This window comes from Triturus cristatus, chromosome 1_2 (genome assembly GCF_964204655.1).
Source record: "Triturus cristatus chromosome 1_2, aTriCri1.1, whole genome shotgun sequence".
NCBI classification, from domain to species: Eukaryota; Metazoa; Chordata; class Amphibia; order Caudata; family Salamandridae; genus Triturus; species Triturus cristatus.
In genome coordinates this window covers 956189647-956205223 of record NC_140580.1, presented here as the reverse complement: position 1 = coordinate 956205223, position 15577 = coordinate 956189647, and the positions used below count along the sequence as shown (strand labels likewise).

Below are 15577 nucleotides of genomic sequence, written 5' to 3'. Positions count from 1 at the left end.
TCTGTGAAATTTAGTAATTGTGCCAAGCCATCAGTATACCGGGCACAGAAAGCATAGATAATTACACTAACATATATAAATGAGCAGCGATGCGTAATTACAGTACCTACAGCTCAGATGCGAACATTCTGGCCTGCTTAATTTGTCAGGCTTATAATCAATAACTTATTTACCTGCCCTATACAACCCCATCTGGCAGTGGGTCATCCCAATGATGACCGCGTCAAGTCTGACACACAGGATCAGCAACAATAATCAAAAAATGACGAACACACGAACCTGTCTCTTTTTTTTTTTTTTTTTTTTTTTTTTTTTATAAAAATGTGCTATGCTTCTTTGTACACAATGTACCCTCATGTCCTAGTCGAAGATGCATCTCACATCTTTCCTCACAGACCCGTAACCACTGGATCATTTATCCAATGCAACTGGTGGCAGCTTGTGGCCACAATTCAAAAATGTCTGAATTTGAAAATCGTTTTTATATAGGCACATAGCCCTTAAAATTCCAAGCAAGAGCAACATTTTACTTTCTGACCAGAAGCAATATAACAATTGCTAAAAAATAAAACAAATCTTCTCCATAGACATTTCCTCGGGGCACTTGTTTTGCACAGAATAGAACAAGGGAATCTTTCTCGACTTACATTTCTCAGCTGCCCTGTCTTATCAGAGAAGTTAAAAATAGCCCCTCAGCGCGGCCTGAGCCTGGGCTGCCAGCCATCTTTTTTTTTGTTTTTCCTACTCCTGGCCCCAAGGCTCTCCAGCTGCAGGCATTACACAGATGCGATGTCAGAGAAGCCTTCTAAGCAGTGCCCTGTTCTGCTCCTCTCATCGGCCCCCACCTACACTGGCTACAAGGTCAGAATCTGTCTCCGATTTCTGTATCACATTCTGCTCTACACGGCCCCCACCTTCTCCTCACTCTGAAGCTGTCAAAGACAAAAAGACTACTCAATTCCATAAAAACTGCAATAATTCGCTCAATTGAAAAATTATTTTTACATACAATTTGCACTCAGGGGGTCATAATCTTACCGACTTGACCCTGCACATTGGCTCACTGGACCATCAAGAACACAAACCTGTATTCATGAAAAATTTGCAAATTCGAAATACCCACAATTCTTTTTCCAAGCTAAACTTGTCACTAATTATTTTTCGTTAACACTTTGTACATTAGGGGTGTCATCAAATCACAGGAGTTGCTCCTTCTCTAGCTGCACCCCTCTCAATTTCCTATTGACAATGTAGTCAAATGTTGGACCATGTAAAAACCAGCTATGCGCTGTTCATTTGGTGGGGGGCTCAAGAACCTTTGGGCTACTATGTAATTAATATATGTATTAGAACTGGTCTTTTTACTGGGGCCACTCTTGCTGGGTCCTCTGAAAGGACGGGATAAATACCAGCAACGTCAGTATTTCTTTTTCTGTCAGCCTGCGCTCATTTTACCAGCTCAAATTCCTCCTGTAACATCTCATCCTTGGCTTTTCCAGACTCCAGTCCACTCCTCTCTGCTTCGTGAAACACTTACTCTGACCTTCTATGTGACGCCTTGCGCCAAAAACTCAATGGCATCCTTCCAAGCTGGTCTACATTTTCTCTTTCATAAGAGTGTTTCGTTGTCCATCTACTTGTTCTGCTTTTACTCAGATACCTTCCTCAACTAACACGTTTTCTCGGGCTTTGTCTGAATCCTCCATACTTTTCTCTTCTTTTCTGAGCGCTTACTCTGTGCGTCTATGCTATTCTTTACGCCATAATTCAACAGCGTCTTTCTGTTACTGTCTAGCTTTCCTCTTCCACAACTCTTCTTCGACTTTCATGATACATTCGGCATCCCAGGTCCCAGCTACGGGCCATCTCTGACTTTCTGGTAACTCTTTGGTGTAGTCCACCCATAGATCAAGGAATAATATGGCGTCTAAGCCATGCTTGTGAAAAATAAAATGTCCTGTAGTGTCCCTAGGAGGAATAGGAACTGCTTCTTCAAGCACCCCTTTTCTGGTAGTAATCTGTCTTAACTTCGAGAAGAGCGGCATATTGACAACTGATCTGATACTTACTCTTGAACTCACTTAATACGAAAAAAACACAATAATGAACAGTGAACAATGAACAATCATTCATACCACAATATTTGAACACTTTAAACATTAAACATTAAACATTTTAACAACGACCGACAATGATGACAGTCTGCCTAACTAATCACCACGCTGAATTCTTGACAATAACTGAATACTTCGGAATACTTGATATACTGCTAAACAGTACATATACACTGCTAAACAGTGCAGACCGGATTTGTGTACCCAAATCCGTCTTGACCGGCACAACCTATGTGCGCGTCAACACGCCTCCCCGGCGATGGTACTCACCGAGTAGCTCCTTGAAACGGAAGGCCTCAGAGAATGGACTGGACTCGACGACTGCGGACATCGGACCCTCTGGACATCGGGACTTTGAAAACCTGGTGGGCCTCTGTATACCTCAGACGCAGCTCTCTCGCAGGTGGGCTCTGGGTAGACAATCTGCGTTCCTCACCGCCTCGTATGGATGCCTTGTCGCAGTCTGTCCCCTTCGGTGGCCTGAGGGAGTTGGCGGGAAAAACCCGCGACGTGCACGCTTGAAGTCCATCACGGCTATGGAAGGGGGCAAAACAGGACCTTCATCTCCGGCGTGTGGGGAAAGAGATTAAACTGTTCGGGCGCCATTCTGTGGTAAATAAAATATCACGCTCTCAGACTTTTAAATATTAACAATAAGATCATGCATAAAGCAAGAGGCTGAGTCTGTGGTATCAGATTCATAAAGGGCTTTATTCCAATAACTCGAGTCAAAGGGAGAATATCTCCATCACCAAAAAGGATCTGGACGGGGCTGAAAAGTATTCTCAATATTCTCAAAACATTATTCACAGAGTACAGTATATATACATTTCTCAATTGTACGTAAGCAAGAGAGCAAGAGAGAATGAGATAAGAGCATGTGGGCGTGTAAGTAGGCGTGAAGGTGGGCGTCCATGTGGGCGTCCACTTGATGATAAGGGGTAAATTGTCATGTGTGGGTGGATACCTGGAGATGATTTCGCAATGTCAGCAGAAATACTTGGCAGAGATGCGCGCTCAGCAGCATGACGTGTAATTGACGTGCAACTAGGGGGTGAAGGGGACTTGACATTTAGCTCTACATGTGGAGACAAAAGTCTGGGGTTATGTCAACCTAATCCCAAATCATATCTAATATCCTATGTTTAAAGAACTGTGTTATCCACAAGGGAAGGGCTCTCGGACAGAATCTATTCTATACTGACTGTGTGTGCGTGTACAAGCGTCTAAGTGTCTACACTGAATGCGAGGGGATGGGAATATTCCATGATGACAGGGCTATGAATTACTTGCATGAGGGCAGAGAAACCGGGCCTTTTGCTTGGTAACTGGAGGAATGTTTACTTAAGCTACTAGGCAGGAATGCATCGGCTGAGGGGGAAGCAGATAATTCGAAGGTGAAATACAGCTCTTGGCAGAGAATAGGCTGATGTCAGGCTTCGTGGGCCGCGCAGAGAATGAGACAGAGTTCATGGTCACAGATGCGAGCTCAAGCTGAAGCTGTCAGAGGCAGAGAGCAGGGAAAGGCTTTGAGGACAGAATCGGGCCTACTTGCCTGAACTGTAAAAATGGAGTAACTTAGCCATAAAAAGTCGGTGGCCTTTCATACTTAGGAATCGAATATCCAGCCCATTCATGGCGGATCTGACAGAGGACATGTTAACGGTGGACGCACATGTGTTTGCGTCTTCGAAACTGGAACTGGAGGGAACATACATGTACTTGTAACATGCATATAGAACCGTTGGGGTCCAAGATAGGGGACATAACTGACCAGGAAAATCCACATTTCCACAGTATATTGCTGTTCTTTTTTTGTTGCTGGGTTGTCACGAGATATAGACAACTAGTTGGCAAGGCAGATCTAAAAACAGAAGCAATTTTATACTCTTTGTGGGAAAGTGAAGGCTGTAGCACACAAATGAACAATGATAGAAAACACACACATACAGCTACTAAAACGAGCCCAAATGGACATTTTCAAGATCAGTAGGCAGTCTGGTTAAAGGAAATGGGTTGCGAAGAAGTCGACAGGGGCACGAGTAGCTTCATAAGGGTAGCTATGGCTGCTCTAAGCTCCCCAAAAATGAAAACCCTTTCTTTAACATGATTTGACAGCTGATTTCCCTAATTAGAAATGTTTCTACTACTCAAGATGATCCAATCCTAGTTCCCATCTTCCTTTCCCGCAAAACGAATGATGGGAGAACAAACTTTAACAAATGAGATAATGGCTTTCTTTGACAGGATGAACATTTTCAGGCTCTTCTATTGAGGCATTTAGAAATTACATATGCATAAAAAATGTGCTCCAACAATAGGATTTTATTTAACAAATCCATGTTTGTCTCTGCCTTACAGAAAAGGACTCCATACGATGCGGCCCACCTGGGAATTGGGACCAGTATCCAGTTTTGAACATTAGAGAGAACCGCTTCCACCGCTGCCTGGAGAACTTCGGCAGTCAGGACTACCTGTACATCGCCTTTATTGGCATTGCTTTATCGCTGTTTAGCATTGTTCTATGCTTTACAACTGCACTGGCTGCGGTCACTTGTCAACGCTTACGACTTAGATACAGGAAACGGGCACATATTTACAAGAAAAACACCTGCATGTACGAGAATACATTTGCTTTAAATGTTCCTGTACCACATGATACCATGAAGCACAGGTAGTTCCAGCATCCAGTCCTGTGTGAATGGAGAGCTCACGAAAATTCGACTTATACACCTTAGAACACACACCTCAAACACCAGTTTCATTGTGGCATGGGGACAGTCTAAAAATGAATGATTCATCTCTACATTATTGGTGTTATATTTTGAGATCAGCAACCTTGGTGGAAAATCCAGTTGACTAATTGCAAATATTTTTTACTGGATCTAGTTGGGTCCTTTTCAATTTACATGTTGCTGGTCTGAAGCAGGTGTTTGACTTTATCTGCCAGGTTCCTTCCTTGGTGTCTTTGTGAGTAAAGGTCCTATTATGGCCCATTTAAATAATCAATTAATCGAGGTACAAAGCGAGCGAGGTAAATCGGAGATTTTTAGGACTGTGAATCCATGCTGTTTAATGTCTTAAAGAAGTTTGCAAAACATTACATTCACCTGTGGCTGTGGGTCACAGGGTGGTGTCTAAGGTAGATGGAATGATTTCCTTTCTGGTAATATTGCTGCATTGGCCAGAGCATAAATGTATTACAGTTGTTAATGTAATACTTTCCTTGCTACGACTGGGATCTGAAGTGGCTGGTGAATGTCCTCAACAACAATATAATGATGGTGGGCAATATGAAAGAAGCTTTTGAAAGATGACAGCCATTTTAGCATTACAATACATTTTATATATCTGGACTATAGGTTGGATTCCTCAAGTGGATTAAATAGATAGATAGTAATAAATTTGCTTTAACAAATACAGAAGTGACTATTATGTTTTTTAAGAAGCTAGAAAGAAATGCTTTAATTCTTCCTTGGAGGTCTGTAAAGTAAGGTAGTTTCATTCACCCTCTATTGAGCATTATTTAAGTGGTGCATTAAACATCATAACTAGCTGCCATGAAATATTTATAATCACAGTGACAAGAGTCATAGCAAAATACAAACAATAAAATCATAAAAAGTCATCAGCTAACAAATTACAGCTCTGACACCATATTCAAAATTCGTATAAAAAGCATCTCATCGTACATATTTTACAACAGTTGCAGGATCATAAAACACTGACAGCCGTTAATTTAATATATTTCTTCAACTTGTGGCAAAGCTGTTGATATGGTGATAATTTATCCTATGTTTATAGGCTGTCCAGATGTATTTAGCTAGAGAAAATGAAATATGGGGAGACAAGAACTGAGCACAAAGTAGAAGCAAAGGAGAGCACGTACACATCCACCATTTTGGTCTCCATTACATCTAAAAGTAAAAAAAGTGAGAAACTGTCACATATGCAAGTTTTAAGCGCACTTTCATTGGATGCCGTATGACAGAATATTGTTGAAAGCAACATTGACTGAAATGAATATTGTGTCAAGTATGCCATTTACTAAAATATTGTGTTTCTGTATTTATAATGTAAATGACCAAAATATTGTATCAAAAATATTGTTGAAGAAAATATTATCAAAAAAGACAAAATGTTTTCTTAATAAATATTGCATTATTAGTAATTTATTTAAACATAAAGTTAAGAAAATATAGGATAATTTAAAATAAGTAATTTTATTAGCTTATATAAAATATATATAACATATATTTAGAAATCAATAATTTAAGCTTTTTTTAAAACATTAATTTTAAAATATCTACAATAATGTAAAAGTTAAAATGAAAAAACAACCATAGAATGAAAAAGTATATGACAATAGAAATATTAAAATGAACATATAACAATATTAATATTTACAAATGTAAACGAACTATATAAATAAACATATATGCACATATGTTTTAATATTTACACAAACATAAAACATATTATTGACAATAACTAAAAAATACACTTGCTTCATCCTGTGGAGAATAGAATTCTTAAAATCGAACAGCAGCTCTCTAGAATTGAATGCGGTCTTGGGTCCCTGCCCAATATTCACAATGTTAGTCTCAGAACAGGGGCACTGAATGCCCCGGCTAACACTAGAGTAGATAAAGACATGGTGGCCCCCCAAACTCACCCTTCAGTCCCCGAACAAAGACAACCAGTTCCTGCTGTCAAAGAGTCCTTTTCGGTTACTGCCCATAGAAATCCTAGACACCCTAGTACTACCTACCCAAAAGAGGCTCCTAGGACCTCACTACCCAGGTCTCCAAATAGGGCAAATATCCCCAATTTACCACCTGAAACTGCTCCATATGTTGTTATTCTGGCAGGGGTTCCAGAACAGGGTGAAAACGAATCTGAGTCTCCCACAACCCTTAGGAATAGGGTGATACACTGGCTCAACAGAAATAGACCGTTGCCATTGTTTAAAAGCAGCAGAATACTTACAGTGAGAAGGGTCCCATGGGTGGGTCACCTGGCAAAAAACATAAAGGGGGACTGCATTCTAATTAACTTTAATGACCCTCAAATCGTTGACTACATTTGTAATTGGAGATACCCTAGCACAGGTTCACTCATTAGAGCCTTACCTCTGACCTATTTTTATCCCCCTGGTCACTTTTTGGACGAATGGACACATGTCCAGCGGACCAGGAGAGGTACCTCTCAGTTGAGCAAGCCTTTACGCCCACCGATGTTAGATCCTGTCTCCATGGAAAATCGGTATGGCTGTTTAGAGGCTGTTGACTGACTGCAGGGCAATGGAGATATTTCATCTACTCCCCTGAGCCGCCCCGACTCTCCTGTACCAGGTCCCATTACTCCATTAGCATTCTCAGCCAACGTCCCATCTATTGTAACGGATCTACCAAGGAGTCATACCCCCAGCCACCTAGACCACCTCCCAAGTACTTCTACCACCCAGGAAAAATCTCTTGGATATGCTAAGCTTCTTTCCTGGAATGTGGCAGGCTTGCGTAACAAGCTTACCCTTCCAGATTGGAATGACCTAATTGAGGAACATGATATATGCATATTCCAGGAAACTTGGAGTGTGGAGCCACTGTATAAGACAGGGTATTGTTGCTTTTTTGAGCCAGCTACCACAATTGGGCGAGGCCGTCCTTCCGGAGGACTCACGGTTTGGGTTAGGGCACACCTTAATCTTAAGATTACACACAATAGTTGTTCCACGTCAGACATAATGAGACTCTCCATGTGGTAAATATTTAAATTACCTGTACTATTTTTTATGCGGTAAAGTCTACTAAGAATAACTCAGTCAAAATAAGAGGCAGAATCCGTGGTATTAGAGGTTCTAAAAAGGACTTTATTCCTTACAAAGGGATTATAGTTCGAACCAGGCAATCATATTCCATCACCACGAAGGTTCAGGAAGGGATCAGCAATACATTATTGACAAGTAACAATATTTATATGAAAAGCATTGCATTAAGACAGATGCAGGAGGCGTAACAGCTGATAATACAGATAAGAATACACATACGTAATGAAAAATAGGCGTAATACAGGCGTATGCTAGAAACGTCATTTAAAATGGTGTCACAAGTGGGTGGATCCATAAGAGAATCCTGCAGTGTCAGCAGAAATATTTGGCAAAGATGCGCGCGCAGCCGTATGACGTGTGATTGACGTGCAACTAGAGGGTGAAGGGGAATTGACATTTAGCTCTACATGTGGAGACAGAAGTCTGGGGGGTCAGGTCAACCTAATCCCAAATTGTATCTAATATCTGTTTAAGGAACTGGTATATCCAAAAGGAAAGGTCTCTCGGACGGAATCTATTCTATACTGACTGTTAGTGCATGTACAAGCGTCTATGTGTCTACATGAGATGCGAGGGGGCAGGAATCCTCCATGGTAACAGGAGCTATGAATTACTTGCATAGAGATAGCGAGGCCGAGCCTTTTGCTCGGTAGCTGGAGGGATGTTTACCTAAACTACTAGACAGGAATGCATTGGATGAGGAGCGGAGCAGATAACTTGAAGGCTGAATACAGTTTTTGGCAGGCAACAGGCCGCGTCAGGCACCGTTAGCCGCGCAGGGAGTAAGACAAAGTTCATGGACACGGATGCAGGTCCAAGCTGGAGTATTTCAGAGGCAGAAGCAGAAAAAGGCTTGATGGCAGAATTCAGGGCCTACTCGCCCGAACTATAAAACTAGAAAAGTGAACCACATAAAGTCGGTGGCCTTTCATACTTAGGAATGGAATATTCGACCCATTCATGGCGGATCTGAAAGAGGGCATGTTGACGTTGGACGCACATGTATTTGCGTCTTCATGGCTGGAACTGGAGGGAACATACATGTACTTATAGCATGTACATGGAGCCGTTGGGGTCTAAGATAGGGGACACAATTGACCATAAAAATTCATATTTCCATATTCCCTCCTTGTCCCCTACGTACCCTCATGAAATATCAATCTTCATCAATCCATCAATCTGTTCATATAGCATCATTTGTTCTTCTTTCTTCTTCCGGGATCTTGAATGAAAATTTGAAGGCGGATACACGATGTGGCACACAGACCACAAATCGCTGGCCCACATTGTAGACACAAGCAGCAACTGAATAGTATGAGAAAGCCAATACCTAGGAAGGATAGGATCCTCCATCCCCAGGCTGACAACACGCTCCAGAACCAACCGGACCAAGTCCAGGTGCCTGGATTCTGGTGTATCTGGCTTACGATCTTATGAAGTCGAGTTATGGCTTTATATACTGACGGCGCGTTTTCTGGTATGAAAACACAGCAACTTGATCCGATGACCCTACAGGCTCCGCCCCTATCGGCCAGGATGACGTCAAGGACAAGACGATTTTGAAGAACAACAATCCGCATCGCAGACTGCTCCTCTGTTAAGTTGCCTAAGGCGGAAGTAGTTTCATTCACTACTGCTTCAAGGGTTCTAGTTAATCTACGTATCAACTTACTATTAGTGACTGTACCTATGTAGGGAAAGAAACTTTTATTGAAATCCGTGTATTTCTCCCATGCTGTTTCAGTGTAGTCGACAATCGGGAGATCTCTCTGCTGTCTATTGTGTACTAAATGGGTATTCCTATGGTAATCAGGCGGGGCTAGGAAAACAGGTGGCAGAAGGAATGCAATGTAACAGGTACCATCCCAATCTAGGGGTAGGCGCATGTATGCGGTGTGACCACAGATGAAGTAGGAGTGACAAGAAGCTCTAAATGTAGATTTGCCTTTATCACTGAATTCTATTACAGTGGTACATTTACTATGGCCCATGTGTATTGAACCATTCTTTCTTACACATAATTCGCCTCTAACTGGAAATACTGACATAGCGGTCAAGATCGGTGTAGCTTCGGATTCAATATTCAGGATCATAAGATTAAGTGTAAAGTAATCCATATACTTCATTTTCTAGATCAGTTCCTGTTCTTTTGGGAAGTCCCTCCTTGTTAGGGTAGCAGACTTTAAGTAAAACTAGGTTCAGGTTTCCCCAAACCCAGTTGTCTTGATAAACTACTGAATTTGAATCTAGGGAATTAATCAAACTAAACCATGCTCCACAGGAGCCATTGTGTGTGAACGGATACGGAAAGAGAGGCAGAACTCCCTTGTATTTCTGATAGGGAGGGAGTCGGCCACATATCCAACAATTTGTAGCATTGCTGGTCTGATGAGAATGATGTAACATACTAATGAATGTGTTGTTGCGCAGCGCAAATCTATAGGACAACTCATGCGGGGGTAATTCGCTAAAAGAATGTTCGGCAGTAGCATTGAAAGCACGCTTGGAAATAGGGTAATACATGTGTAATAATATACTGACAGTAATAATCAGAAGACTTAGAAAAAACATAATTAACAATGTCACTATGCAGTGACTACGAAGTGATTTACAGTACGCATGTTTCTGTCTATTTCTCTCTCTATTTCATGTCAGAGACAAATTCAACTGATTCACCTTGGAGAGGACTTAAACAATCAAATTGTCTGACTTGCTAGACCTTAGTTTCAGTTTATAGTTTTCACTTTTGGTTTTTTCAACCAGAGGTAGTTTTGAATCAGTCTGTGAGGGAATGCAGGGCTGAGGGTTCACATCGGACGGTAGTCCATGAAATTTTTTTATGTGGCTCGAGTGCAACCACCCTTTATGTCCCTCAATCTTCACGGCTGTCCTTGTGGTCAATAAGACGAGCTTCGGCGACTGCCACCGAGGCTCCAGCTGGCTCCTCCTGTCAAAATTCCTCACAAACACGAGGTCCCCCGGAACCACGTCGTGGGGCTTCACCTCAGTGTTGTCGGGAAAAGCTGCAGCTACCTGTGAACGACAAGATTGTAGTGCAGACATCAAGGAAGCCAGGTAATCTGTCAGCATATTACAGTCAACATCAGTGATTTTACGAGGTATAGGCGTCCCCCACATATTTGGTGGTCTACCGAAGATCACCTCATACGGGGATAGCCCTGTTCGAGAATGTGCTACCATTCTCATGTAAAAGAGCGCAACTGGTAAGGCTACTATCCAGTCGACACCTTTTTCTCTACACACTTTGGACAGTCTAATTTTCAGAGTTTGATTATGTCGTTCCACTAGACCTGCTGCCTCGGGATGTCGGACACAGTGGAATTTCCATTGGTAGCCTAACAGAAGTGAAACATGTTTCATTAGCTCGGATGAGAACGGCTGGCCATTATCTGAGTACACGATGCGGGGCAAACCATACCGTGGGAAGAATTCTCGAACTAACTGTTTGGCAGTAGTCGGGGCAGTGTAATCTGAGACGGGATACGCCTCTGTCCACCGGGAAAGAGCGCATACAACTACGAGGACATATTTGAATCCTCGACAACGTTCCATCTGGATATAATCCATCTGGAGGACTTCAAAAGGGTGATCGGGGGGTTGAAATCCACCCTGGTCTACAGGTACGCCTTTTCCTGGATTGAACTGACAACAAATCATACAGGTACGTACTTTCTGTTTAGCTGCTGCTCGTAAGTGTTTATTGAACCAAATGTGTTGAATACTGTCTAGCATAGCTTTCTCTCCTAGGTGCGCTGGGCTATGTATTGTGTTAATGATGACCTGAACCATTGAGTCGGGGAGAAACCATATAGATTTTCCCTTCGTCATCCATCCTTGATCCGTTTGGATCCCTCCTAATTCAGTCCATCTCTTTATTTCTTCTGGTGTAGCATGTGTCTGTATATCAATTACATCAAGGGTGGGATCCTTAACTGTCATGCAGTGTGTTGGTGTCGGAACTATTGTCTTTGTCGTGTCAGTTGGATGAGTCTGATTCTGAGCAGTCTGTTTAGCTGTTCTGTCAGCTAGGTCGTTACCCTGAGAAATAATGTCCGTCACTTTCGTATGGGCTTTGCACTTCATGATAGATATTGAAGTAGGCAGATGTATTGCATCTAACAGAGCTTGAATGAGGGGACCGTGCTGGATGTGGGCACCGTGAGAAGTTAAATAACCTCTCTCTCTCCAAAGTACGCCGAAGTCATGGACGACTCCGAATGCATAACGTGAATCTGTGTATATGTTGACTTTCTTATTTTTGGCTTGAATACAGGCTTGTGTTAGAGCGATGAGCTCTGCTGCTTGAGCTGACAAGGTATCGATACAATTCGTTTCAATAATTTCAGTGTCTGTTGTGACTGCATAAGCGGCCACTAATTCTCCTGTATTTGTTCTCATGCATGAACCATCTACATATAATGTCAGGTCTGGATCTGATAATGGAATATCTGTCAAGTCTTGTCTGGGTTTCGTCGTAATAGTAATAACTTCAATACAATCATGTGCCAATGGGTCTGTTCCATTTAATGGCAAAAGTGTGGCAGGATTTAATGTACTACAACGTCTGATTTCTATGTGTGGCTGGAACAAGGTTAATTCATAACCCGTCAGTCTTGCTATAGTCAAGTGTTGTGTTTGGGTCCGGTTCAAGAGAACCTCTACTGCGTGTGGTACTTGTACTGTCAATTGATGTCCTAACACTATGGCATCGCTTTGTCTGATTGCTAAAGCTGTTGCTGCGACTGATTTCAGGCACGCAGGAAGTGCCTGAGCTACGGGGTCTAATGTACTAGAAAAATAAGCACATGGCTTGTGTGATCCTGCTTGTTCCTGCGTGAGTACTGACAAAGCAGTACCTTCACGTTCTGTAACAAAAAGTGTAAAACGTTTGCTGTAACATGGCGTTGCTAAAACAGGTGCTTGGCATAAAGCTTTCTTTAAGCTTTCAAAAGCTTGTGTATGTTCCTGAGTCCAGGGGAGGACAGTCGGTGTCGCTGCCTCCTGTGTTGTCAACTGAATGAGTGGTTTAGCTAAAAATGCATATTGGGGGATCCACTGCCTACAGTACGAAGTGAGGCCTATGAAGTCCCGTACCTCCTTTTGTGTCTTGGGTGGTGGCATGTTTACAATTAACTGGATGCGATCAGGTGTGAGCTGTCTCCCCCATTTGGACAGCAAGTGCCCTAGGTATACAACTTGCTGGACACAGAATTGTAGTTTCGAAGGGGACACTTTGTGCCCCTTGTCGGCTAAGAAATGTAAAACCGTCAGTGATGCTTTCTCACATTCAGGTTCGCTTCGTGCGGTGATCAGAAGATCATCGACGTATTGAAGCAGGGCAGTGTTAGCTGGCATGTGAATACTGTCAAGTTCTCTTTTCAGTGCTTGGCTATAGATGCTGGGGCTTTCTGTAAATCCTTGAGGTGCGCGTGTGAATTTAAAACTTCGTCCATTTAAACTGAATCCGAACAAATATTGGCTTTCCGGATCGATTGGGACGCTAAAGAAAGCGTTCTTGAGATCAATTACAGTAAAGAACGTTGCTTCTGAATCTATGGCCGTTAATAATGAAGAGATATCTGGGACCACGGGGTATTGTGGTACAATGCATTTATTTAATTCTCGCAGATCAATAACTAATCGATATACTGGTGGTGCTTTTGGATCAGTTCGTTTAAGAATCGGAATTATCGGGGAATTACATATATTGGAGTCGGTTTCTACAACCACTCCTTGTGCGATGAGCTCGTCAATGATTTGCAGTAAAGCCACAACAGCATCTGGCGGTAATTTGTATTGTCGCATTCGTGGTAGTACCACTCCTGTTTTGAGTGTGACTCGATATGGTGTAATGTGCATACAACCTACATCAGTGGGGCCTTGTGCCCATAAATGTGCAGGTAGATTCTGTAACCGGTGATCCATGTCTCTAGACACGTAGTGACCTTTAAAGTCACGCAAAAATAGTCGTACTCCTTCCGGAGAACAACATATTACAGCTCCTAGAGCCTTCAATGTTTTTATACCTAACAAGTTTTCTGGGCATGATTTCGTAAGTAATAGATCTGTAGTCCGTGTTAATGGACCGACTGTAAATGCAAGTGGTTGCGATACTTCGTTAACAGTAGGCTTTCCTGAAAAACCAAGGGAGATATTTTGTGAGCCTGAGAGGGGTACCCCTGGGACTTCGCTGTGACGGATAGTGGTTCTGCTTGCCCCTGTATCGAGTAGAAACTTTCTATCTTTCCCTAATAACTGACTTTGTACATAAGGACCCTCTTGATCTACTGGAACCTCAATAAGGGGTAAGCCAACTTCCCTCTCTAGGCTATTTCATGTGTAGCGCTGATACTCTGGATAGTCATTTTGTGCATACTGGTACATCTGTTGTGTCGTGTTTTGTGTTGCAGCAATAGTCTGTGGCTGTTGTTGTAATTGTTGTTGTGGTTGTGGTGCGGTCTGTTGTACAGCTGGCATAGGCTGTATATTCTGAGGTACTTGTTGTTGGATCTGATCCTGTCTAGGCGGACGTGGTCTCTCTTTCGTTATACCCGTAGAGATATAATGTTTCAAAACTGCGCAATCGTGTATATAATGACCTGGCTGTTTACAATAGTTGCATGTCCCTCTAACAGGACCTACTGAATCATTGGACTGTGTCATACCCTTTTTATGACCGTCAGCTGGAACTGACTGAGCAACAAGCATTTTCATTTTCGTGTCTTTCATACGTTTTTGTTCATGTTCTTGTTCTTCTCTAATTCTATTGTGATGATATTGTAACATTTGTAACATCTGTGACGGTGTGTTACCTTGCCAAGTACTCTCGAATTTTAATACTCTACTCTTAACTTGTGGCAGGGAATTTTCAACTAATTTTGTCACAAACAGATGTGGATACGATTCACTACTTGCTTTTATGCCACTATTAATACCAAAACATTTTTCAAATCGGGAATAGAAATCACTAGTGTCTTCATCGTGTTTTTGTTTACAGGCTGAGATTGCACCCCAGTCTTCCTTTTTCGTAGTTAATAAACGTGGTAGTACCTGCACTAATAATCCTGGTAATGCTGTAGTCTTTTCCCCAAGCCCTGAACCTGCAGTTCGGGCCTTTGCTTCGTTTTCTAATACTGTCCAATCTATCTTTTGGTCTCCCACCTCCCATTCCTTTTCTTTGAGTTTCTCGTAAATACCGGCGGGTAATAGGACTTTTAATATTTTCATAATGTCCGGGTAAGTATACTCTCCCATGAGTAACATGTCTTTTATCTCACGGTGGAAACCTGCTGGGTCTTTGTCATGGCTAGGTACTACTTTCTTCATCTCTAATAATTCAATCTTAGTTATGGGCGCGTACACAAACACGCGTTTAAAAATATTGTCCTCACCTCTGATTGGGTGCACTTCGCGTAAGGGATTCTGTCTGTCTATGTGATACGTTTTTCTTTCCTTGGGGGGAACTGAAACATGTTCTGGGCATATGAAGACAATGTACTGGTGTCGATATTCCAGAATTTCTTTAATTAAATCAGTACCTGAACCTCTCCATTTATTCGTGAGTAATTCTATCAGTATATCAGGTAGGGGACCAGGATCGGAGTGTTGGCTT

At 42.1% G+C, this 15577-nt stretch overlaps 1 protein-coding gene across 1 annotated transcript in view; it reads left to right on the top strand.

Moving 5' to 3' along the window:
- The window catches only part of LRRC26 (leucine rich repeat containing 26), a 195933-nt gene extending 189665 nt beyond the window's left edge, over positions 1–6268 (top strand). The window contains exon 2 of the mRNA XM_085610064.1: positions 4476–6268. Coding sequence (XP_085466190.1) covers positions 4476–4792 — 317 coding nt within the window. The 3' untranslated portion in view covers positions 4793–6268. The remainder of the gene's footprint in view (positions 1–4475) is intronic.
- The last annotated feature ends 9309 nt before the right edge of the window (positions 6269–15577 follow it).